General features: G+C 41.2%; 1 protein-coding gene across 8 annotated transcripts in view; it reads right to left on the bottom strand.

Moving 5' to 3' along the window:
- Nucleotides 1–26,768, bottom strand: part of MCF2L2 (MCF.2 cell line derived transforming sequence-like 2) — a 149,878-nt gene that overhangs the window by 27,719 nt on the left and 95,391 nt on the right. For all 8 annotated transcript variants that reach the window (XM_005484823.4, XM_014265524.3, XM_014265523.3 and 5 more), the window contains exons 16-21: nucleotides 11,216–11,282; nucleotides 9,979–10,094; nucleotides 9,196–9,265; nucleotides 4,419–4,511; nucleotides 3,819–3,911; nucleotides 1,455–1,580 (exon numbers count right to left, since the gene is read on the bottom strand). In XM_005484823.4, coding sequence (XP_005484880.2) covers nucleotides 1,455–1,580; nucleotides 3,819–3,911; nucleotides 4,419–4,511; nucleotides 9,196–9,265; nucleotides 9,979–10,094; nucleotides 11,216–11,282 — 565 coding nt within the window. The remainder of the gene's footprint in view (nucleotides 1–1,454; nucleotides 1,581–3,818; nucleotides 3,912–4,418; nucleotides 4,512–9,195; nucleotides 9,266–9,978; nucleotides 10,095–11,215; nucleotides 11,283–26,768) is intronic.

The raw sequence follows: 26,768 nt of genomic DNA, 5'->3' as shown, positions 1-26,768 counted from the left end.
AGAACTGTTCTGAAATAAATTTTTTGCTGAATTGCTGTAAGTACAAACATTTAAACTGAGAAATACAGGAGGAAAGCTACCTTTCTCTTTGTGAATTAATAAGAAACAGTGGAAATTGGGAGGTAGAAGGTGTGCTGTATCTATGATACAACCTTCCCTTGTCCATGTTGACTGGTTCAAGTCGGCAATAATAATATACAGGCTCTAAAGAGTTTTTCTAAAATGAACTAAAAAGAGTCTCTGAAACACTCAGACTTAGCCATGACCAGAATGGATTAAGTATGTGCTGCTTTATTTGTCAGGTTTAGGAGATGTCAGATTGTATTTATGACCTGTGGTGTTTCTCTGATCCACAAGCACCACACCTATTCAGTGTTTGCCAGTTCAATGAGGTGGCCACTGCTTCACCTTCAACACAGTGCAGCCACTGCAGGCAAAACTCAAATTCTCATCCCAAATGTAATGCACAGTCCACATCTCCAGCTGTGTGCAGCAATGGATCTGTGACAAGCAGTTAAATGAGCAAGCAACTGCATTTATTTATAAAATCATGTTGGCAGCAGGCATGGGTTCCTCAGCTACCAGATGCAGATGCACTTGCACAAAAGAGAACTATAGAAATCAAAACTCCTGGGGCCACTCCCATCCTGATAACCAGAATAACTCTTCCCACTCAGACATTGTCTGTACAGACCTCAGAACCTTCTCAGAAAGTCAGATTTTGCACAAAATAGTTTTTCTGGATTAAAGCCTGTTGGTGTGATGTAAGAATTCTTTGAACAATACTCAGTATATTGTTTCTTTCTTGACATTTTCACCCTGCAGCTATTTCAAAATGGGCAACCACATGATTCTCAGGCCTCATTTTGCCAGGCTTATTTCTCCTTTATGTGCCAATCACTTCCACTTCTCACTCAAGGGCTCATTTTATGTAGTCAGCACTAGTTCTTGAAAGTCATATGACTTCAATGGAGCTTCTGCAGAGACATACATTTGTGGCCTTTGATTTGTATCGTGGTTGTTATTTCACATTTCAGATAACAAGCTTGCCAATCACTGGCACAGATTCCATTACCCACTTTAAATGAAAGCCACATTTTTCTCCCTAAGTGCAAAAGATTTGAAAACACTTGAGTTGCACAGGAGCCACAAAGTTTCAGCAAATTTCTTAAGTTAGTTTTGCTACACTTGTACCTCTCACCTACAAATGAGTTTAGGGTGCAATTACTGAAAAGTCCTGCATTTGCCCCATTACGCCCCCACATTCACACCCCAGCTCCACATGACAGGGGTGCTGAGATGTATTTTTGGTCATCATAACACAACTCTGAGTGCCACCCTTCAGGAATGTGGCAGAGGCTCCAAAAAGCACAGTACCAGCCACAGGCACAGCATGGTCAGTGGTGACAGGAACATGGGATGGCTCAGAGCAGAGGAGGAGCAGCAGCAGTTACCTCATATCCTGTGATTGCTATCTGGTGCATGGAATCATTTACTGATTTGATGATATCAAGCACTGTGGCCAGGGCTTCTTCCAATTCAGCAGTGCCTTCTGAGTTCTTGCTGCACTTCAGCATTTCCTGGTTAAAAAAAGATATGGGGAACACTTGAGAACCTCTGATACCAGAAGTTACTGCAAGACAATCCTCCTGGAATCTGTTGCATAAACAAAGTAGCAGAACTAGAGGAAAACAAAAGAGGAACAAAAAAAACCAAAAAACCCCCAAATGTGACATACAGCAGGGTGGTCACTGAGGACATACATTTTGATCTTTTGAACATTTTCAAGTTTAAAGGGTTCATTTAAGATGAGACAGGACCATTGTGACGTATTTACAATGAACTCCTTGCATGCCATAGAATTACATCCAGGGGTTTTTTCTTCACATCTGCTAGAAAAGAAATTCAGTATAATTATTTCAGGTGCTAGACAGTTCCCCATTTTCTTCTGCAATTAGTAGCACAAGGTACTTACTACCACTGCTAAAAATACAAATTTTTTAATTTCTGGTCTGAATTTGGCAGGTTTGACATTCTGCATTTTGAGTTTGGAAATCTTTTAATTCCAAAAGCTGAGGCACTTGTGTTCCTGTAAAATAGGGATGCAAAAAGGTAGTTCCTGCAAACCTCAAACAGCAGCAATCTGTCCTCAAGTGCTTGGTTAACCAGGGAATAGAAGGTAAAAGCAGGACGCATTCTGACAGTACCTGCTGCACATTTTCCAGAATGAGGATGGATCTCATGAGATGTGAGCATGCTGCTTTTATCAGCATGAGCACATTAGCTAAACTGATTGAAACCAGAGGGTTGAAGTGATTGTGACCCAAAATTCAAATCCAGTCGGTCCACCACTCAAGGCACACAGCTTCTTAAACACCTGTTTGTTACCAGTTTTTCACTGGCTTCCATTTTTCTACACTTTTAAATGCTCCTGCAGCCAGGGAAGGAGTGCACCATCTTTCCAGACCTCATAAACCCTGACAAAGTAAATGTCAGTGCCAATGTGTTGTTGCTAAGTATGAAACTGGTCTGACCAGCTTCAAACCCCAATGGTTGAGACCTGTTTTGCTTGAGAATTTTACTCCTTGATCTAATCTTGGGTATATTTACAGTCATATTTCAAAATAAAAGTAAAATCTGGTTTACTCTTGCTTTCCTGGAGACCTTGACTTTTTTTTCCCTTCTCACAGAATAGTTTCAAGAAACAGAGTTCAAATTTATTTCTGGACTATGTTGATGTAAATCTACTGGAATCAGTGACATTGCATCCTTGTCTATATCCATGTTCAATATTTGGATTCTATAGTTTTACATGAAGTCAATAAGCAGAAATACAAGAATGGCCAACCAGGTCCTCCCATAGCTTATACTGGCACATTTTGAGCAGTGCCATAGTAACTATTAGCAAGTTAAATGACAACCTAAAATCTTCATTGCAAATTTCAATGCTAAATTTCATGAGAGTACATAACACCACTTTAAGCCCAGAGGCTTGAGAACAGCATGTAATTCACCTTCATGACCTTCCCACAGGGAAAGTCAGTAAATATTATTTTTAAGAACTGAGTAGATGGAGAGAGACATTTAGACAACCAGCTTAAAAAGAAAAAAAAAAAACATTGTTTTGAGTGTATATATTTTCTATTGCCTTCAGATCAGAATTTCAAGTGTGGACCACTCATGGTTCCAACCATTCAAGAGTAAATTCACATATTCACTTTATGGAAAAATGACAGACAATGTGTTCCTGGCTGTGTCTTTTAAAAAGAAGCAGCAAAGGGAGTGGCTCCCTCTGAAAGGTTTTGAGTCATAACCATGGGAAAATATTACTTCAGGGAGCTGAAAGAGTTCTGTTAAACAGGGACAGATGTTACTGACGGGATTTAAGGCATCACTTCCTGTTTTCAAATCATAAAACTGTATACTGATACAATAAAACCAAGTTCAATTTCTGTTTAAAGATAAATAAAACAATAAAATACTATCTTAAAAAATAAGTAAAATATTTTATATAGAGAGAGCTATACATGTAATAGTATACTGCTGTTACTTAGTATAAGTACTGCTAAGTAATAGCAGTTCCCAATCTAAAACAGATTGGGAGCTATGGGGAAAAAGTCTAATCTAAAATCTAAAATAGATGTGGAACAGGAAGTCCCTGTACAAGACTGTTTTCTACCATTTACAACTAAAAAATGCTGAGGATTTGCTGAAGAACTGAGTAAGGATTTATTTCCAGGTAGTCATGAGTGATATGCAATTCTGGAAGTAAAGCAAGCCATACATTGGAATTCTTTGCACTGTCATGGAGGCATTACCTTTAGCAGCAGCTGGTACTTGGTGATTCTCTGAACTGGCTTTAAGAGATAAGCATCAAGTGAGAGCTTATGATCCAATTTACGCTGACATTCCTGCAGGAGACAACACAGAAGAAAAATAAAATTGTTTCTTGAAACACAGGCAAGTCACCAAGATCATTATCATTTGACAATCTGAAGATTATAAGTCTGTGAATTAATTGAGAGAGAAATTTGTTCCATCTGCATAGGAATTTCCGGGTTACTTATCCCACAGTGAAAATATATCTAAACAAAGGCTAATGTTTAGGTTCCACTTAGTGTTGAAATCTGGCATTCCCTGCTGATGAGATTGCAATCAGCTGGGATTTGCAAAGCAGCCAGCATTTTTCTGGTGTGGGTATAGACTGCAGAACCAGGCTCCCATCCAGGAAATCTACCCACTGCTCTACCTGCCCAGTCTCCTGTAGAGAACACCCTGACACACACTGGGCACCTGCCATCAGTGTAAAAAGCATGCAGGAAAGTCTGTGTTTTGGCCTAGGTTTTCTAAAGAACAGAGATACACAAGGAAAATGAGCTTTGAAGGTCTTGCACTGCTAGTCTGCACTGAAATTCCACCTGAAAAAAGATGCTGTCTCCACACTGTCTCCAGAGAGCTTCAGACCTTGGTTTGTTCTGACAGTACTTTTCATATATTTGGAGGTCCTCCTTCTGCAAGAAAAGAAGAGTTTAGGTAAGGGAAGAAAAAAAATATAGAGTGTCTTTCTTAAACCACACTTTTTCTTATCTTCCATCCTAACACATGAAGTAATTATTACATGGGAATAACTCTGTATGTAAAAACACACTGAAACCACCAAATCTGCTTTTTACTTCTGATTAAATTAAATACAACTGAAAATGAGATTTTTTTCCCCCCTCACTTTTCATACAAAGCAAGGAAACTGCAGACTGGAAGATAAATGATTTAACAGCAAAACCAGTATCTTTTCCAGGGAGGTAAATTGATGGTTTGGAGAAAAAAACAAAACAAAACAAAAAAGAAACATTAGAAATTTAAACTTTATTAGCAATTCTATTAACAATACTGACACAGACTGTAATTGTTAATGATGACTAAGGTTTAGCAGTTCAAAAGACTTCAAAAATAGTGTTGGCTCTCAACAATACAAGGAGAAATTAAAAAGGAGGAAGTTTGTTGATGTCCCAGGCCAGGCAGGAGAATGTGCTTAAACCTTGTCCTCTCCAAATTAGAAGTGAGTAGATTCCCTTTATTTAGCTTTGACTACACTCCAAGTGCTCTCACTGAGGTCCATGGCAAAAATCTCCCTGACTTCAGTGAAAACAGAGACAACCTCTACAAAAGCCCAGAAAGGGTGTTCTGAGCTCTGTGGGCAGATGCAGGCATGGCTGCTCCCCTGCCAGGACCTGGGCTGGCTGCCTGGGCACCCAGGTGCCCACAGGGCAGTGCCATGGGGCTCCTGAGCAGGGTTGGCTGTGCCTGACCAGCCAGGAGCTTCCCACCTTCATCTGCACCTACCCTGCTGGATGTGACCTCAGCAAATCAAAGAAAACACCAAAAATAAATCTCAGCAATTCCTAGATTGTTCCTCTGCGCTCTCAGCCCAGCAGGCAGTTCCCACACACTCCTGCTGCAGGGAAATCACTTCCTTCTGTACAATTAGCAGAAGAAATCAGCGTTGCTGCTGGCTTCCTCCACAGACCCATCCTGACATCACCCTGATGAATCAGCGGGGAAATCAGAGCTCTGCCGCCTAATACCACGCTGTGTCAAGGATTGTGCAATACAAAAACCTCTTCTGTTGCAACTCTATAGAATATTTATGGTGCTGTTTCAAAATAGGTGCAGAGTTTTCTTCACAAAAATATAGTTATTTGTACATGTTGCCCTGGAGGGAAGTTAGCAGGTGGTAAACTCCACAGAACTAAAAATAGCAACAAAGCATAATCAAGTATTACAATCTCATACTAGCCCACAGAAACCTAACTGGACTGGGTAAGAAGAAGAGAGAGAGCAACAGACAAGAGAACTGTGAGGAATAAGAGAAAAAAAAATTTAAAAGCAAAGAAAATTTACAATTACCAACAATTTACCAGTAATTTGCCATAGTGGAACCACCCTATGCCAGTGCAATCTACTGCTGCCTAAATCAGTGACACCTGCTAAGGCAGATACTTACATATTTAATTGCAGCTTTAAGTTTTGCAATAGTGTTAGGAATAGAATTAGGCTCAGACTTTAAAATGCCAAGAAATAATTATTTGTCTAATTATTCAAATCCCAGTCTTAAATATTCCACACATCTCTATTTTCATATGCAAAGGTTCTGACTTCTGGCTGGTACTTTTACACCATGCTCCTCTCTCCTGCAAAGCTTTTCCTTTCCACACTGATTTGGTCCCTGAGAGCTTTGTAAGCTCCAATGCACATGGCATATAAGTACAGTTCCAATTCTCTTTTTGACTGCTAATTTATGGATAATTTTTGCATTAGTCTAGAATTTAGACCATTGAATCAAACTCACAGGTTTCTGGTCAGCTGCTACTGTCCTTTCGCAGGTAGATTCCTTTTCTAAATGCTTCTTTCTCCCTGAATAACCAAATGTCCCAACTATTAAACCATTCCCTATTTTAAGGTTAGCAATATGAATAAGTGAGGCATGGTAATGCACAGTGAATCACTCCTGCCAGGAACTTCACCTGGCACATTCTGGTAAGCAGTCTGACACACCTTTGGTTCCATCCTGCACATTCTTGCCTTAGTTTGGTAAGGTTTCCTTCTTCACAGCCCTTTGGAAAGCAGATCAGCCCAGAGTGTCCCTCCTGTTGCTGATAAAGCACCAGAAGGAATTCTGAAGGAATTCAGTGCACATCCCTCCTGTCTTTGAATGCTATACAGACCTTGACAACACAGAGCTGTAAGGAAGGTCAAGCATCTTGGTGATGGCAAAATAGCTGCCGTGTGGGTAAAATTAAACTGGCTCACTTGTAATTTATCTCATCTGAACATCATGCCCTAAATGAGGTGAGGCAAAGTGGGAGGGAAAACAAGAAAGGGATTTCTGGCTCATCTTTTACCAGATTCTGCTGCCATGTGCCAGGAGACAAAGCCAGAGAGAGAGTCCACAGGCTGTTTCTCCCATCACCTGAGATACAGGGTTCACATTCATGGTGACAGCTGCTCAGGTGGCATTGGTGGAGCTGGGAGGGTGTGTGGGGACATGGCAGGGGATGGAGTGGCTCTGGCACCAGAGTGTCTCACTGCAGCTCTCAGGATACTTTCAAGCAGCTCTGGAATCAGGGCTGAAAAGGCCCAGTGTGATCAGACAGGGTAAAACTCTTCAAAATATGAATTTTTAAAAAACTGTCTGTTTCCAGTAGCCCATCCTGTTGTTGTGGCAGGAGGGTCACACCCATACAAAGTGGGAGAACCTACAAGAGTGTGAGTTCCTCCCAGAGCTCAGCATCTCTTGGAACAGCAGCTGCTTCTGTTTGCCCCTGTCACTGCAAGCACAGCCATAACTCACAGGGCAGCCAGAAGCCACTGCTCAGCAGGAAGGCATAAAAAGCTGCCAAATCATGGGGAACACAAACACACAACCAGACTTTTGTTTGTGCCTCCCAAAGGCAGTCCAACAGAAACAACACATTTCTGGACTTTATGTGGCTTCTTCTAAAAACAGAACATAAGGGCAGGAATCAAAGGTGCTACTGTGTGAGCAGAGGCATCTCAAGAGAGGAGCTTGTGCTTTCTTAGTGTGAAATTTGAAATAGGGAGAAAGCAAATGCACAATTTAACCTCTTATTTGATAGACTTAGTGTGGTTTGACGAGGCCACAGAAACTGATGAGCTACAGTGATGGAGGGACTGGTTTTCTTTCACTTCATACCAGAACCCCAACTTTAGTGCTGTTTTCATATTGGTATAATAGTGAGGAGAATTGGACTTAATAGCTGTTTTTACAGAGAGACAAGCTATGATATTTAAATATGGAGTTTGAACCTCTTGCAGAATCAAAACACTTCTACATTTCTATACCAAGAATTTTTATTTAGTTGCATTCTTTAGGGATATATGCAGCACATGGACTATTTTACATTTCTTGGGTTTCAGAGGTCTGCATTCTTCAAAGACTGCTTTTCCTCATTTGCATAATGATTTCACCACAGTATTTTCCTGCCCAGCATCTGAATCCTAGGATAACAACATATGCCTTAGCAGCGTCATTTACTCAAGCTCTAAATGCTAAGTTGTTGAACAGAAAATAATCCAATGGACATATAATCACATTTACACTTGTATGATTCTCTCCAGCCTGACCTGCTTGTAAATTGGAAGCGTACTCTTTGCAAGTATCACATGCTCGAATTCCCATTAAATCTCAGTAATGTGGCAGTGCTCAGCACCTCTGACTGGTTCATCTAAATTTGTCTGTATTTAATGTGTGCTCTGGAAAAGCAGCAAATGCTACCTGTATTATACAGTAGAAGCAGGAAGTACCTTTGACTACAGTGGGCAGATTTTCCCATTTCTCATGCCACTTCCATTTCCTGTGCAAAACACAGAGCCTTATTCACAGAGTTTTGTCAAACCCTGAAAGCAGTAGCAAACCACCAAAACAGATTTTTTTTCATTAGTAGGGCCCCTGAAGGAGTGCTACATAAACAAGCACCTTTGGATGTGTGCAGGAAAGAACTAATGGCCAGGCTGAGTGGGGGAGGAGGGACATCACAGGGAGCTCTTGGAGAGAGCAGCACTTGGGCACTGAGAGTCACCTCAGCAGAGGGGAGAATCCCACTGGGTGTTTTGTGGAGAAGTAAAGGGAATCGACCTCACAGAGTCTTTTGGGGCTGGTGGGTCCATGCAAGGACAGCAGCATGGGACAGTTCTAGGGGACCAAGTGTCCTGAGTTGTGCAGAGGAGAGATAAGATAAAGCAGAAACAGGATGTGTTGTCTGCACTCAGAGCAGCCTGCTGTGACACCGATACCATCCTCTGCTTATTTACTGCAGGGTGGTGTCTGGGTTACATCATTCTCCTGCTATAGATGTGAAATAGATATGAAAAGCATGTAAAACATTTGGATCACTGTTATTGGTTGGTTTTTTCCTTTTAAATGAGACTTAAAATACTTGTAAAACACTGGTAACAGATCTCCTCCTGTCAGTAAACCAGGTAAAGGGTCAGATATCAGAATATATGCTTGGTAACAGTGGCTTAATTTAGGAATATCTGCTTAGAGGAGTTTCCCTCATTCACAAAAGCAAACAGACTGAAAAGATGGGAGTAAGTCTGTAATTACTGTAGGATAAGACCATAGATATTCATTCAAACCTGAAAAAGGATATACTTACTGAAAAAGGATATACTTACTCTTTTCAAAAAGCATCGGGCAAGAAGCTCAGGGTTTTCAATGCAATTTTCTATCTCCTTAAGGAAAATCCTGAGACGGAGAAAAAGAGAGTAAAGAATAATGTAAAATGCCATTCACATTGTGTGTTAGCTTGTGTAAATGCAACTTAAAGCCTTCATTTTTGTAATATGAGGAATCAATGGGGAAGGTAACACACCAAGAAATATATATTTTAGAAAAATGGGATGTGGCTGCCACCTGATTCCCTAAATCACAAATATTATCATATTTTATCTGCAACATATGATTCCTCTGGCTGTTGAAATTTGTTTCATATCTGTAAACCAAATACCTGCTTTCCATTTGGGTATGAGGATTTTTCAGAACAGCTAGAAAAGACAGGAATGCTCTGTCAGATGTAGTTGCTCAATCAGAAAACAGTGAAAATATGGGATGTAGTCCAAAGTCTTCTGCAGTGACAGTGAATGCACAAAACTTTTAGGGAAAGAAAGATTGGGCTTGCAAAGGGAGAGGAATATCCTTCTCCAAGTGGAAGACACAATCTTTGAAAATAATATATAAAATGGAAAATAATTTTTTCTACTAGGTATTAACTACTCTGGCATAATATTAAGACTTGCAAAAGAGATTTTTAAAAATTTTTTTTCAACTATTTTTTACGTCTTACAGGCAATTATTATTCAAAAGAATTCCTAAATTCCCACTTTGGTTACAGTGACAGAAAAGGACTGGATGTGATGGTGGCGCCCAAGGATGCAGGACAACCACCAATTCCCAGGTACCTGTTGTGGAAATAGTAGATTTCTGGGAGGTTCCCAAAAAGAACTTCCTTCTTGTTCTGAAGTGCAGATGGAATCAGATGTACTAAATTCGGATTGTCCATTTCTGAAGCATACCCCTGCAGAGAAGAGTGGAAAATAAAATCAGCATGTTTTTACCAGGGAAGAAGTACTGTGTTCAAGGCACTGGAAAGCCCCAAAGTTCATGTGCTTTTGTTCTCCACAGAGCAAACAAAGCTTCTCCCATGCCTGCTGCTTTGCTGCTCCCATGAATTCCTGATGTTTCTGATTTTCCCCAGAGATTTTACCCTGTAACTGTGCAAACATGTTTTAACCACAAATGAACAGGTCGTGAGGTTAAGAAAAAATGGACAAAATTATGTCTCTAGGATTCAAAAGCCATTTGGGTCATGTAGGGATGGAGACTGCTAATATTGACAGACAGATTTCTTTCTGCTACCCTGCTTCATTGCACAAGAGTTAGTTTGGATTTACTTGTTGGACTATTTTTTTTTTCTTGTAAAAACTGTATTGTGTTTCTTCAATAGTAACTTTGAGAAAAGAACATTCAGACTTTAAACTCAAGAGTAATATATCAATTACCAGAGCTGCCAGCTCCCATGGAACAAATGCAATGAAGAATCAACCACACATCCCAAAAGTCCCACCCAAATATAAGCATGATTGATCCCTACTCAGCTTCTGTCCTCCCACAGACTGGGGACCTCAGACTCCACACACACTGAGCATGCTGGTATCCTATCAGTTTCAAAAGCTCAAGAATTACATTTGCAGCATGAGCATTTTTCTCTGTGTTCAAGCACAAAATGGGACAATGAAGAAGAGCAGGAGGGGTGCCTTCCTCTTCCTTAATCATTTTTCAAGTGCAGATTCACAGAATTTAGTGTGTGGCCCCATGGACATCAAAGTGCTGCTTCTGAGACCTATTGGTAATATTTTGAAAATATATTATTAACTCTTTCTCTGTCCATAACTTTCAGAACCATGTGAACTGCCATTCTGTGGGTTTGGGCCAGAGAAGGTGCCTTTTCCTTTAAGGCCTGAGGCAGGATGTTCAAAACATCCTTCCCATTCTCCATCTCCAAGGCTGAGCTATCTTGCCAACACCGCCTGTGTGTTATAAACAGGAGGTGGGAGTGCTCAGCCCATGAAGGATGTGCACCTGCAGTGATGACTTAGTGGTTAAGCATCAGAAAGTAATTTCAGAAGAGTTTCTTACCTCTATTATACTTTGAAGTTCTTCTACATAAACCCGTTCTGTTTCTATCAGTTCATTGATTATGTGGCTGAAAGACAAGAAGGTAGAGAGTCATAGTGTTAACCAAGAACAAGTGAAAGAAAAGAAATAGGATTCCTTATGTATTCCTGTTTATGTCTTCAACTACACACAAAAACCCTCTGAAGGTCATTTCTCAGTTCTTCAATCCTGGGCCTTGTTGATAAGATTAAAAGACCTAAGCACATCTTGGACTGTAATTTTTTTCAGCTCATTTTAAACTTCAGTTTGGATTTTTCCATCATTTTTATACCTGCAAATTGGAAAAAAATTTTCCCAAGAAGAAAAAAAAAGTGTTTTTTTCTAAGAATAACTAATACTGAATAAAATGAAATTGTACTTCAGAGCTATGCTAATGTTTCTGATTCATTTCTTTTATAAAATAAACAAAATCAGTGGCTAGACTTCCATCCTTTATTACAATGCAAAAATTATGTCAGTCTGAAAATATGAAAGTAGATTAAAATCTTTTTACTACATTTTGAACATTTAATTCCTAGCATTAGTTTAATGCTTCTAGGTAACTTGAAGACATATATCTTGAAGATTGCTGACATTTCACAGAAACATAAATGTAACCAATTCACTTTTGAACAAATAGCTAATTAGATTTTAAAATAAAATTACATTAGATCTCTTATGTTTTTGTGCATCAAATGTTCCATATTATCAAGAAAGTGTTGTCTTTATTAGTGTTACAAACAAAGTTTTCAGGGTAGCTCCTCCAGAGGTGTGAGCAGTAGGAAAGGACAAGTCCTTGGTGTTCTTTTCCTGGTCTGTGCTTCTCGAGAGTTTTTAAGCACAGCTATCTCAAGCCAAAACACATCCCCAGAAAGACACTAGGGAATAATGTCTAGAGGAACTGGAGTGTGGCCAGCCATGAGCAGCACACAACCTGAGGCCAGTACAGTGTAGGCAACTCTTGGCATCAATAGCAGCACGTGCATTCATCCAGCATCTCCCTGCACACACTGCCTGTGCCTGCTTACCTGGCTCTGTGTGTCACACAACAGCCACACCATCAGCCAGACCCTCCTTACCTGGCTCTGTGTGTCACACAACAGCCACACCATCAGTCTGCTTACCTGGTTCTGTGTGTCACACAACAGCCACACCATCAGCCAAACCCCATCAGCCCTTTAGATCATGAGTCATGACTGTACTGTTGCATCCACTCTAAGGGGATTTCCTTATTCTCCACAATTCTTTAGGATGTCCTTTTTGAGGTTAAAAATAAATCCCACTTCTGCTAAAGCCTCATTTGAATGGTTTGGTCAAGCATTTAAAAATAAAATAGCCACATTTCAGCTAGCAGTTTGACATGCAAAAGCACTGACTAAAATGTTACTTGGCTACTACAGTAGATTCACTGGTTTCCTTTGGACTTCCCCAGCCCTTTTTCAATGAAATGTGGTTTTGTAGGCTAGCTGGGGACCACTTATTCAGGTCTCAAAGGCTATTACTCCTTTATGGACCACTGCTTGAGAAACATTATGAATACTGAGAAAACCAGACCTTACCTTCAAGTGATGTTTCAGATTTTGTTATAAAATAGCTGGGATTTCATAGCTGTCTTGGCATAATGCCTTAAATTGCAATGTCATGCACAAGGTAGGGCAGTGGGTGAGGGCTGTACTAGTGCTCCTCCGGCCACACTCAGGTCCCATTGGCCACTCTTGCACTGGCTGGGGGCTCCTGGTGACTCTCTCTGCTCCCCCTCAGATGTCCCTAGTTTGGGAGACCCTCCCAAATATTCCACTGCTGATTGTGCCAGGACTGGAGCTGCTCCATGACTGTCATGGACAATGAGGGCAGCTTAGCACACACCTGCTGCCACTATCACATTTAACAAAAGTATGAGGCAGCAATTGACAGGATTATTGTCACAGGCATCTCCTCCCATCCCCTTTTCCCCTTTGATATGCCTAGGTTAGAAGTAATGTTTAGTGTAACTGGGATGTGTGAGGTAAAGGGGCAGGGGAGAACTTCCACACTGTGTTGTTCATTCATTTCAGGGAAATTTTACGAGAATTTGAGGTTTGCATGGCAGCAGTCCAAACACAACAAAACTCTGAGCTGGCTGAAGTTTATGGGCAATTCTGACAAAGATAACTCCTCACCAGGATCATTCCCAAGCAAACCGGCCATCTCAGCAGGGATGGTAAAGAATTAGGCATCTGACCTAAAGGTCAGAATCTGAGAAATCCCTAAAGTCCTCTCTGTAGGCATCCTTGTTGCTAGTAAAACTTGTTCCACTCAAATGTACTTCCTCCTTGCCCCATGAAACAAAGAGATTCATCAAACCAGCAGAGTTAGCCAAAGGCAGAATATTCTGGTCCCAGAAATACCTGACTCAGTAGCTTTCCTGGTATGGAAATAGTGATGTGCACTGCTCAGGAAGTCAAGGCCAGCTTTCCCTCTGGAGGGAGTTAAACATGTCCTAGCAGAGGGAGCTCAGCAACCAGCAGCCTGGCAAAGCCCTGAGCATGGCAGGGCCCCTGCTGCCACCCCTGCTTGGCAGAATTGGGGTGTGTTTGTGGCAGGGATCACACACAGACTCATTGATACCACGTTGTCAGATGTTCCTCCAGCAAAGGAAACTTCTTGGTATGGAACTTAACTACAATGCATGAACTAGCTCACATTTCCTTGAATTATTGATCTGGGTTTCTAAGGAAACATTGTGGCCTTGGATACACCAAGACCACATTTCCCACAAGGAGGGTTTTACAGAGGTGCCATTTGGGCTGTTTTTTCTCACTTCAGCAGCTGTGATATCCTGTGCCCCTGCAGCACCACTGAGATCTCACACATTGAGCCACTTTTCATGACTCCCAGCTTTGAGAACCCCTGAAGCACAATATGGATTATAAGAAAGAGAGAGTAATAAGAAAACAATTTCTGCTTTGTCAATAGTGCTGTCTCTGGCAAGTTAGTCATGCCATGCTGCAGTGAAGAAAAAAATTATTTCACAGAGGAAGCTCCTCAACAAGGGTTAGAATGTAGGAGCTGCAATGGACAACAAAGCATTGGGAAAAGCCTTGTTTTTAGCCAAGGTTGTAAGTGAAACCTTGAAACTGAGGTAAAACTCTGCTATTACCTATCACCCTTGACTTTTAGAGATGCATTTCTCTATCAGCCCCTGCCTGTGCTGGTATTTAGATCAAAGGTAGTTATTTATATCACTTTGCACTGTGCAAATAGCAATTAGCAGCATTGTTGTTATAAGTATAAACTTACCCTGCACTGTATTGTGTTGTTGCAACAAAATTTTGTCAGTAGGTGTTTCTGAGCTGGCTTCTTTGGGTAACTGAGAGCACACTTCTAGGAAGGGCTCATCACAGTGACCACAAAGGAGACACAGATCAGATCATTTCATCTCAGTAACTCTTTCTCCTTCCTTCTTCTTTAACAACAGAAGGAAAAAGAAACAACTGAATGGTTGGCCAAGCTCCCCAGGGTTGTCAGGTCATTCTGAAAGTCTCTGTCAAAATAATTTTGGCAGGATGGTTTCTCTGCTGTGATGTGCTGCCTTAAAAAACCCCCATCAAATATAATGAAACGCTAAGCAGGAATATTATCCAGAGATTACCACAACCTATTAATATCTCCTCTGGCTAAATCTCAATTGCTTTGTCCTCATACAGTTACTATTTGTGCATCCTGCTCAGATGACAATATAAACTAATTCAGGATTTTTGTTTCCATAGCTGTGTTTCTCTGACAAACTCATTGGCTCACCTCCACTCACAGATCCTGTTTCTATGCCAGGATTTGCTATCACACATGCCTGTCCTGATAAGGAGTCTTTTCTCAGAACAGGAATTGAAGCCATCAATTAGAATTAAACCAGGGAGTTTTTCTGAAAAGAGACCCTGGTATAAATCATAACTGGTGCTACAAAATTATTGTGCTGCAGAAAACCTGACAGCATGACAGGTGTGGAGCCAGCAGAAATGGCAGTCATGCATGAGCTCTCCATATCTGTCTTACAAAAACACATGGTGGAACAGGAATATTTTCAACAGCCAGAACAGCAGAAAATGGGTATGCAAGAGCAAAATATTTAATATTTAATTAATAATAAATTAATTTTAAAAACACTCCCATCACTTTTATAAATATATCTAATATGAATAGAGAGCTACTTAAATTGAAAATACTGTCTCTTTTAATACCTGAGGCTTCAAACACAATAGGAAAGGCTGAAAGAGCCTGTGTGCAGTGTAATGGAAACATAAACACAGAAAAAATATCAACATTGGATAGACTTGGACTTAAGGGAAATCAGAGTGAATAATTACTGGCTTGCAAAAATGAGCACAGTGGTAAAAACCTCCCTGGTCCAGCACTCTGGCTAGTTCTAAGTACTGTGAAATTTCTATTTCTGAACGTAAATAAAATTTAACAAAAATACCATTTATTTGCAATGGTATCTTCTTTGTAGGTAGTATATGATGAAAGTCTCATTGTTGCAGTAGAAACAGAATCAGCAATAAATATCACATCCAGTTTTGAATTAGAAATCACTACAAAAAATTCTAAGACTGGTCTAATTGTAAAATCTCAAAATTATCTTAGTGCTATGGAATGAAAAGAAATGACAGCATGTCAATAGCTGAGTAGAAGAAACTTCCATTCCACCTACATAATTGCATTTAAGAGGAATTTTTTTGTTGTTTTTCACAGTGCTAAAAAGGCCTTTTTCAGTAGAAAAGTATTCTCAACTGAGGTTACGCAGCAGCTCAAATGAAATGAAATTTGAGTAATGAGTCAGTTGCTGTACTTTACCTCCTAAAGTGTAAATGTAATAAAAGATCATTCTAGACGTAAGAACATTTGTTTCAACAGAACTTGTTGTTAGTTGATACAGTATTTGTTAGTTGATACAGAAAACAGTTCTGATTTCTCTGGCATGTACTCTTTTTTTTGGTGGTTTTCTTTTTGGTTTTTTTTTTTTTCCCCAATGAGAGCAATGCCTCAAAAGAGCAATGATTGTTCTTAAAGTGCATTTCATGGCTGCAAACAAAACCCAACTAACCCAGCTTTGAGAAGCATAAGGAACTTAGGTAATACACTTCACCCCATCTCAAAATTCGTGCCCTTTACTGAAGTTCTTGTAGTTGCCTGCTGCAATGTCTAGTGGATTTGCTCCAGCTGTTGTGGAAGTTCCTCTGAGCAGAAGGACTGCATCTTTGTTAGAAAAATATTTCACCACCAAAGTCACCATTTACAATATTTTGCTTCTTCTGAAATAATCTGAACTCTTCACATAAAAGGAATTGTCCCACATTCACTGTTCCCAAAACAAATGACCTTGGGGAAATATTTTTATATATCTTAATTAGTCGACCTACATTATAGAAACCAGAGCATAGTTGTTAATGGAGAGGTAAATTAATTAAATCACCTACAGAAAGGAATAATGTGAATAGAGGACTAAAAGTCACACAGGAGCTGTTTCTCATCTCAACTGTGCATCTACACTGAAAAGATGCATCTCTGAACCCAAATTTGAGCTACATTTAGACAATGTGGATGCTACAGACTGGTCCTTACTGTGGGCCAATATAACAGCACACACAGCTGTGTACATATTTTGTCAACTACCCACATTTGTGAACTACCCATCAGGCCCCCCTTGTGATTTTGGTTTTCATCTTGCAGCTCCACTGTTTCTGTTTGGTCATAAAGATATATTTAGCTCTGTGATACCTCAGCATTGAGTAATCAATTAGCTAAGAGCAGGTGAATAATTTATATACAAAAATAGTGTAACTGCTAAGTTATTAGTATTAGGTCATATTCCAGCAGATTGTAGTAGATTGGTAGTAAATTGAGATCCATAGAAACTACTGCAAACACATGCTTGTGAAATATCTGATGTAACTGAGACATTGCAGGTGAACAAATTGCTCCCACACTGTGCAGACTTCCAAATAATTTCTTTGTTTGCTTGAGATCATAAGTATTTACATGCAGGCCACAGAATTAACTTAATTACTCAGATTTCAGTATTCTTCTTTAGAAATATTACCCAGTCAAAAGAAAACATGGTGATTTCCTAGGGCCAGGCAGATCTTGTGCAGCAATAAACCATGTTGCATAAAGGATTTAAAGTGAGGACAGAGAGGAAGACATAATTCTTCATTACACTTCCTTAAGGATGGATTTGATCTGCTGAACTGAAACCAGTATGGGTTACCAGCCAACAAAGGAAGATAATTGTTTTATAAAATGCAGAAATATAAATATATGCATATATGCATAAAAGTAATTCATGTACTAACACTGACATTTACTCTCATACCTCTTTCTAGCTAGTAATGATTAGAACATACCTTATTAATATATCAGTCATATATATATACATATATTAGTGAGATATATATAGAGAGAGAGATAGATAGATACATATATGCATGTATCAGTCACAACTGATATTCAAAAGGTAAGGCCTCTGAAATGAAGCACTTTAGATTTTACATGTCCTACTCATGAGGGAAATTCACGGGGATTTTGCGTCCTGGCAGTAATTTCTTCCTGGCTGCTTTTTCCTTAAAAGTTGAAAGTAGAGCAGGTAGAAAAAAATCTCTAGATATTTAACAGTTTCTGACTTCTGAAAAAAAAATATTTAACAGCCTTTTTCTATGCCCAATCTGACTTTTAAGACCGCAGCTACTTTCAGATTACATGCTGTGTGCTTTTTCCATTCCTTTGTAGACACAATACAACAACATCCAAATACCAGTTGACCTCATTGAGCAAGAAATCTGATAAGGACTGACAGTGCTATGGATTTTCCCACACAGGGTGGTAAAGCACTTTTTCAATAACAGCAAAAGTTACAGCAAAAGTGGTAAAGCCCCAAAACTTTCAGACAGACAAGACCAGCAATATAAAACCCAGAAGTAGGTTAAAGGAAATGTAAGGGACACTGTTTATACAGAGAATTCATGTTGACTGGTAGAGCTCAGGCTCTAAGCAAACCTAAACCTAAACCTAAACCTAAACCTAAACCTAAACCTAAACCTAAACCTAAACCATGCCCATAGCCTTTCTTCAAAACTCTTGGCAGTCTCAGGTGGGATACTTGCTGTGGGTGTCTTGGTGGGACAGAGAAGGATTTAGGCACATGTGACTGCTTCCCACAGATTCCTACACCCCCCTAATCTCTCACTGCAGAGCACCTCTGATAGTGCTGTGGCTTACATGTGTCATGCCTGTGGTACTCACTTGTGCCCTTCCTGTCCCTGCAAGGACATTGAGTGCCATACAGAGCCATTTTTGATTGGGATACAAAAGCTAAACACAGAACTATCATTTACTTCATGTAAAAGGCAACACAAATTCTATCCTGAACAGCCAACTTCTTCAGGAGAGCAGAAGAAGAGCATCAGTGGTTTTGATTCTCATGGCAGATCTGCCTTTGATAGCTCTTTTCTGCAAGACTTTGTAAGGTCATTTGGATGGAATGAAGAATTAGTTGTATTAATAAAATTAATGATAATTGATCTTATGGACAGGCCTGAGTTTATGTTGGAAAGGGCTGACCAGGGAAGCTCATGTTGCACTTGGAAGTGAGAGGACAGGTTTGATGATGATGCCTCATCCTTTGAGGGTCTGTATGTCAAGCACTGGTACAGGCTGCCCAGGAAAGTGGTGGAGTCACCATCTCTGGAGGTATTTAAAACTTGTGTAGATGTGGCACCTGGGGACATGGTGTAGTGGTGGTCTTAGCAGTACTGAGGTAATGGCTGGACTTGATGACCTTAAAGATCTTTCCAACTGAAATGATTCTATGGTTCTATGATTTCAGTCTGAGATATGACCCTTAGGAAATTCCATTCTGCTTCTTCCTGTAATAGGACACAGCATTGTGCCAGACTTACAATCTCTGGTCCTCCAGCCCAAACTCTAGTATGTCTTGGGCCCTGCTTTTAAATACCCTCAAGAATCAGAATTCTTTGGGGCCTGGGAGAAACAAACTCAGGTGTTAGTTACAGGACAACAGCAATGCAACAGAGAGAGAAAATTCTGGCAAGCTCAAATGGAGTTTATGAGAGCAACTGGAACACATATTATGTTTTAGTTAATCTCTTTTTGGCACATTTACATCAGTCAGTAAGTTCTGAACTGCCACTCTGAGGACAAACATCCCCTTTTTGTGTGTCACACATCCTCAGCCACAGTAATCTGGGCCAGAGGGGCAGGCAAGGATCCTGCCATCTGCAGCTACCACACTCCACCCAGGAGGGACTGGGAATCACAGCTCTCAGCAACATCCACATCCATTTACTGAACTATTCTTTGGGCAACCCTGTCGGCCACACCCCGAAACACTGCTTGCAGAATTTAATGATAAACTAGGAGAAAGAGGGAGATACACTTATGGAAAATATTCCAAACTTAGAAAGAAACTTTAGAGAATTGTCAGATAGACTCCAGCTGGAGAATAAAGTCAGAGGGCAACTTTACTCAGTAGGAAACTCAGAGGGAAACTCTCACAACTGCAGATTGCATGAAACTGGAAGGACATTACCCTGCATTTGGGTTTCTTACTTTTTTCTCTAAGCAGCTGCTAATGGGGGATGTCCAAGATAATACAATGGGATGGAGAGATTTCTAGGCTCATCCACGACAGCCATTCCTACCCTTTTCTCCCCAGAAGAATAGGGAGCTTGGTTTATCAGCCTCTGTTGCTGTGGCTGTTGCAGGTCTTACACAAGCCTTGCCCTACGTGGGAGATGCCTTGTTTGCCACTGCAGTGTTTGTAGCTAGAGCTGGGGCTGGGCGGTTGCCTGGCAGAGGTGAGAGCTCTGCACCAGGCACGGCTCTTATAGGGGTTGGAGCTCTCGGTGTCCTCTGCCCACACAGCAAACCTGGTCTGACAGACTGCTGGGGGAGCAGAGACAAACAGAACTTAGGCACTTTCACCACAAGAGCACACTCAGGGTCACATTGTTTGGCTCTAATGCAGGTCAGGTGGCACAAAGGCAAGACTGCCCATGCTAGTTTGTCCAACATGGCTATTAACCAGGGACAGTATTTGAAGACAGGTTTGTAACAACTAGAAATGCAAATAAAGCATCAGTGTCTTCCAACTAGAGGCTAAAGGTCAGCAACAGTATATTGAATAATCTGCATATGCACAGGAACTTTGGAGAGTCTACAGAGGAGCTGCTGGACAGACAAGTCATACTATGTAAAACAGAATTCCTTTCTAGACTCATACATAGAAAGAATGTTCCTGCTGGATGAAAAAATCCACATGAATTTTCAGAAATGAATACAGAATTCTAAACATGATTATGTCACAAATCTTCCAAACCTAGTTATTATATTCCCAGTTAATGAGCAGCTTGTTAAATGCAGGAAATAAAGTCAGCAGTGATTTACTGCACAGTGCAATTGATAAATCACTGCTCCATTGAATCACTCAGTACATGGGACTGAGTGATCTCCCATCTGCTGTGTCCTGTCTGCTGCTGTCCTGCAAACCGTGCAATTATTTAGATCAGCCCAGTGTGGGTGCAAGTCACTGACATCTGATTAGGCAACATGACGTGCTCTTTGTGCTGTTGTAAATACCAATGTGAAGTGCTCAGCACTCCTTCATGAGCTAATTGACACACAGGAGCTGCATGTTTTTAACTAGAGTTTAAAAACAGACTCCATTGAAACATTGAATGTGCAAAGGGAGGGCTTTAGCAGCTGTCTGGAGAATTTTACACTCAGAGAGGTGTGATTGCTCCTGGTTTGTTTCAGTGGTTTCCCAGCCTGGAGACTGTCACTGTTCTGCCCTTACCAGAGAAAGCAGCACCACCTGAACTTAGGTGGTATAAAATCACACAAATGCCTCTCCTTCTCCTTCCCCATCCATCAGCTGATAACACTGACAACAGTGCTAATTTCCTCTGCTCCTTGGCTTGTGCCTGTGTTACCAGGGATTTCGAGGTACTATGTATTATGTAAATACATAAAAGCAAAGGACTATTGACTTGCCATGTCAGAGCAAAGTCAGGTTTTCATGGAGAGATGAACAAGGTACAGTTAAGGGAGAAACAAACACATAAAACTTCAAGTCCACATATGCTTCTTCAGAGAAAATGCATCCAGTCCTAAGCCAACACAGAGCTGCCTTTCTTTGGATGTGCTCTGTAAAGCCTGAGTTGGATCAGGGGTGTGAGGGAGCGGACCTTTAGTCGTGGCCTGGATAGGCAGAGGAAGAGGAGGGAGATTGCTGCCCACTGACTATGTGCTTGCAGAAATTTTCAGTGCTTTTCAAGTGGAGCACATGCATTTCTGTGACATGGGATGAGACAGAAGATACTTCTGATGCTAAACACCCATTGTGCCTAAACCAAACCGACCATCCAGGATGTGCATGTGGCCAGCTGCATTCCAGGAGCCTGCCCAGAGCCAGCAGGCAGCAGAACAACTGCACAGAAAACAAGTTGAGGAATTCCTGGAATTTCTGAAGAGCATTAAAATAACCTTAGTATCCAATAGCAAGCAGGTATGAGAGATAATAGCAGAAGTGACTGCTTAATGCTCTTTGATATTCGATTAAGTGCAAATTTTGTAAGAAAACGTATTGAGAGTGCTTTTTGCAGCTTTTCTCTACCTCCCAGACTCTTTGGGAGCAAGGACACAAGGACACAAGGACTTCAGGAAGCCTCCAGAACACTCACTCAACTTCTGCATTGTAACAATAAGAAATTTTTTTCTCCTGTTCATAATAATTTTCCCAGTTCCCAGAAATATTTGGATCTCTAGTAGGAATGAATCTCTCCTTGCTATTCTACACAGATTTCTATCAACAGCCAGATCTCCCTACATGGCAGCATACACTTCACTTCAAAGATCTTCCCAACCCTTTAGGCTGTAATTAGACTTGTAAATGCTGGAGCCAATCTGCCCAACAGGGAAATTTCTCTGAAAACAAAGATTTTGTAAAAGTTGAAAGAGAGGATGGCAAACAAGAAATGGCTTGTGGCTTCTTGAAAATTCTCTTGCTAACTTTCATTAAGTCTGGTGAAAGAAAACAGCTCTCTGCTCCTATTGATAAAGTCAAGAACATGGTTTGTCTTTTAAAATGTAGACTCCAAGTTCTTCCCCTCTACCAGCTGGAAGTTTTCATGAGCCTGGAAATTAGACTGGAAGGACATGCTGTTGGGCTCCTACTGTTACACTCACCAAAATCACCTTCTTTCAATTGTAACAGAAGTCTTATATTACACTATTTTATGAAATTTGTTATCTATTTTTACATTCAGGTTATATATGTATTTCCATTCATTTACACACTGAATGGAAATCTTTGCAAGGGATCTTACTTATGGAAAGGGGGGAAATTGTTGTCTGGTCTGGAAAACAAAAGGCTTTGGACTTTGGCCTTTTAAAATATAAAGGGGGCTTACAAGAGAGAGACATTTGCCAAAGCCTGTAGCAACAGCACAAGGGGCAATGGTTTTAAACTGGCTGAAAGCAGATTTAGATGAGATATCAGGAAGAAATTCTTTCCTGTGAGGGTGGTGAGGCACTGGAACAGGTTGCCCAGAGAGGCTGAGGATTACTCACCCCTGAAGGTGTTCAAGGCCAGGCTGGATGGGGCTCTGAACAACCTGTTCTAGTGTAAGGTTCTCTGGCCATGGTAGGGAAGTTGCACTACAACATTTTTGGGTCCATTCCAACCCACACTATTCTATGACTCCAGTATTTATCTCTGTCTCCTGTAGAAGCTCTGCATCTTTGGCCAATAGCTAATGAAATCAGGAAACTGAGCCCTCTCCTGCCAGACACAGCTCTGATGATTACAATAAGCACTTGGACACCAAAGCTTTCAGTAGCACTCCCAGAGCTACTAGTATTTTTGACACCAGTCTACACCTAAATTTAGCAATTCCCAGACCTAATGTCAGCACAACTTTGCTATTGCTGATTTAGAATAGGGCTCTGGCACAATATTCTCATTCTGAAAATAGCTTCTAATTCTTTACCCAGGGCAGAAGTGCTGTCCTGCTCTCCCCACACATCCTGATGATTCAGTGATACACTTATTCTCATGTTCAGGGTATGCACAGACTGCAGGTCCCCAGTCCTTGTTAGATCAGTAACCCAGACCCAGATAATAAGATACACTGAATATAAAGGATTCTAAACCTAAATAATACCCAAATCTACAACTGGAACCTGTCATTTAAGGGGACAAGCACCTTCAGGCACACAGGCTGCACAGTCCAGGATGTGAATATGCAGAGTGACAGCTGACTGCTGGTGTGCAGAAGTGATCCCAGATGCTCCACAGGTTTCCTCAGTATGTAAAGCACACTTTATGTGCATGTTCAGAGGACAAGCAGTGAGTCTGGACTGTGTACATGCTTGGAGATTATTTTGCATGTATACAGAAGTGCTCCATGCATACATGATAGCTGAGGCCACTCCTTAGTCTTAAATTTGATTCTCTTTCATTAAAGTCACAAAAATAGTACCTCAGACTTCAAACCCTGAACTGGTCATTCATGAAGTTAATTCTATCTGAATATAAATGTAGCAGAGGTTACTGTCTCATGAGAATTTAATTCAGGAAGGAGGGGTTACCTGAGTACAAAACCACCAATGCCTTGCAATTTTCAGCTTATTATTCAGCAGTAATAGACCTGAATGACGATGAAACACGAATAACACTGTAACTCCTGCCACTGCACACCAGTCACTTCAAGATACACATTGCTGTGCTTGTAAGTGATCTCTGTCAAGGCCATATTGACCACTCACTGAGAACACCAAAACCACATGCAAGATTTGTGGGGGGTCATCTAATGAAAAGAGTGAAACTGTGGTCAGAAAGCCCTGGAACAGACGTCATACTTCTGTGTTTTCAAAATGAAGCATTAACACTGCCCAACAGTCTCCCAGCCCTTGCTGTGAGGTAGACTAGAAAAATGCCGGGTTTATCAGATCCAAAGCAAATCAACCAGAAAAATATTCCAAATTTACAGGAAATTCAGTTTCCTATCTGATGAGGATTGCCAATATCAGGTTTCTGGATGGAGTTTCTTGATCAGTTTGTCCACTCCATAACTCCAAAGGAACAACTGAGCATCTTTGCATGCTCCCAGTCACTCCATCCTGCCCCTTTGCTCGCATTTGACAGCGAATGTACACCAGCATGCACACTCAGGTAAACTGGAGAGCAAGAGGAGTTGACCCAACTCAAAACCAACCTCACAAAAAAGAAGAAAAAGGTCACACCAGCTGCTCAGGTGCCAGTCCTGTAAAAGGGACACAAAGGGACTACATGAGGTGGGTATGGAGAGACAGAGAGCAAAAGGTTCATCAGCCCTAAATGAGCTTAGACTGGTTGTGAAACAATTTTCAGAACAGATCTATGAATCAGATTTCCGGCCATAAAATCACACCACAGAACAGCCAACCAAATAATTTCCCAAAAATAACACTTGAGCATAAATAGAATAATATCCCAGCAAAGGAGTCAATGCATGATTTGGCCAGTTTGCTGCAGGAACAGGCTGCCTAGTGCCATTTGTGCAAATAAACAAGAAAGGGTTGCCTTGCTCGAAATTTTGTCAAAAATGCCTAGCTCTGTTATACTTACAGTCTAAGCACAGTCATGTGGTTGTGAAAGACTTTCACACTTCTTATACAAGAAGCACCTCAAGGATACACAGAAAGATGCTGGTTTGGCTTATCAAACAGAACTGTGAATCTGTACTTTTAGATTGCCTTTCCATTGATTGAATATCTCTTCCCATGGATGTTTGGTCTGGGCTATATTGAGCTGCACTGGACAACACAACAGGAGCTGCTTGATCATGCCAGTCCCTCCTGTTGGGATGGGTCTGTGGGATGAAGACAGCAGCAGCTGGGCCAGCACAACCCCTCTGAGAGCACTGTGTGGCTTTCTCAGGGCTCCTTGGAGATTCAAAGGCTCAGAAGCATTAAATGGCAGATCTCTGATCCCAGCCTCCTTGTGCAAATACATCATTGGCAAGCAGGCTTCTGTGCTACAAAGTATTTTATGGAATTTCCCTCCAACCTTCCTCTTCCACTGGGCAACAAGAGCTAAACCATGTTGCTCATACAGTAGGAAGCAATAAGAGCACAGCACCTCAACACAAATCTGCAGGAATTACAAACCATTCTACAAAACAGTAACACCTAGGTATTTCTCCATGTTCTGTTGAATCTTATCAACTCATTATTTACTCTGAAATAGGGCCTGAGGTTTCCAGCTGGATGTGAGGCCAATGAGTGACGTATACAGGAACCAAACCCACAACCTAGGTTGATATTGGTGTGATGGACTGAGTGAAATGGAAAGGCTGTGTGGGTGCAAGGATGCACCTGCTAGACCCCCATCCCTACAAACTGCACTGTCCCACATCCTTACCCTGATAAACCACGCTGCTCTCTCTAACAGTGCCCTGAGCCCCATCCCTACAAACTGCACTGTCCCACATCCTTACCCTGATAAAGCACGCTGCTCTCTCTAACAGTGCCCTGAGCCTGTGAGTGCAGGGCAGCATGACCACAGCAGGGCAGGTTTCCTGGGGAAAACCACGTGTGAGGGGCCTCTCACAACAGCCAGCCACACACTGCTGCCTCCTGCTCTGCTGGCTTGGAGACACAACCAGCTCTGCACCTCTGCCAGGGCTCACTGGGCCTGAGATGGCTGAGAAGGGATGCCTAAATGTAATTTATAAACAAATAAGGGTGGTGCTCTGGAAAACTCTCCCTACCAGCATCACTGGAGAAAAAAAGAAAAGGTGGAGGTTAATTTCCAAGTATCTCAGCAGAGGACTGAACAAGTTTAAGTTTGGTTTAAGACAAAGGAAATGGAAAGGGGAGGGGAAGGTGGAAGGGAAAAAGGAAAAGGGAAGTGAAAGTGGAAAGAGGAAGGGAAAGTGGAAAGAGAAAAAAGGAAGGGAAAGGGGAAAGGGGAAAAGGTGAAAAATAGGGGAAAAGGGGGAAGGGAAGGGAAGGGAAGGGAAGGGAAGGGAAGGGAAGGGAAGGGAAGGGAAGGGAAGGGAAGGGAAGGGAAGGGAAGGGAAGGGAAGGGAAGGGAAGGGAAGGGAAGGGAAGGGAAGGGAAGGGAAGGGAAGGGAAGGGAAGGGAAGGGAAGGGAAGGGAAGGGAAGGGAAGGGAAGGGAAGGGAAGGGAAGGGAAGGGAAGGGAAGGGAAGGGAAGGGAAGGGAAGGGAAGGGAAGGGAAGGGAAGAGTCCATTTTACATTCTGTTTACTGAAAAATAAAATCTATAAAGAGATACAGATATAAACTTTCCTACCACAATATCAGGTAAGAAGCAGGATGAAGTGTGATTACTGCAGTGACATCAATTGGAGAAAATCAAGATCAATCAAGATGGGACTTTAGTGAGGACAAAGAAAAGGTTGTGGATCCTTTGAGCAGATGTCACTTTTCAGGAAAAAAGTGGACACAACCATATGACAAACTCAGTTTCTTTGCAGT

This window comes from Zonotrichia albicollis, chromosome 9 (assembly GCF_047830755.1).
Source record: "Zonotrichia albicollis isolate bZonAlb1 chromosome 9, bZonAlb1.hap1, whole genome shotgun sequence".
NCBI lineage: Eukaryota > Metazoa > Chordata > Aves > Passeriformes > Passerellidae > Zonotrichia > Zonotrichia albicollis.
The sequence above is the reverse complement of the archived record's forward strand: the minus strand, read 5'-3'. Positions and strand labels throughout refer to the sequence as shown.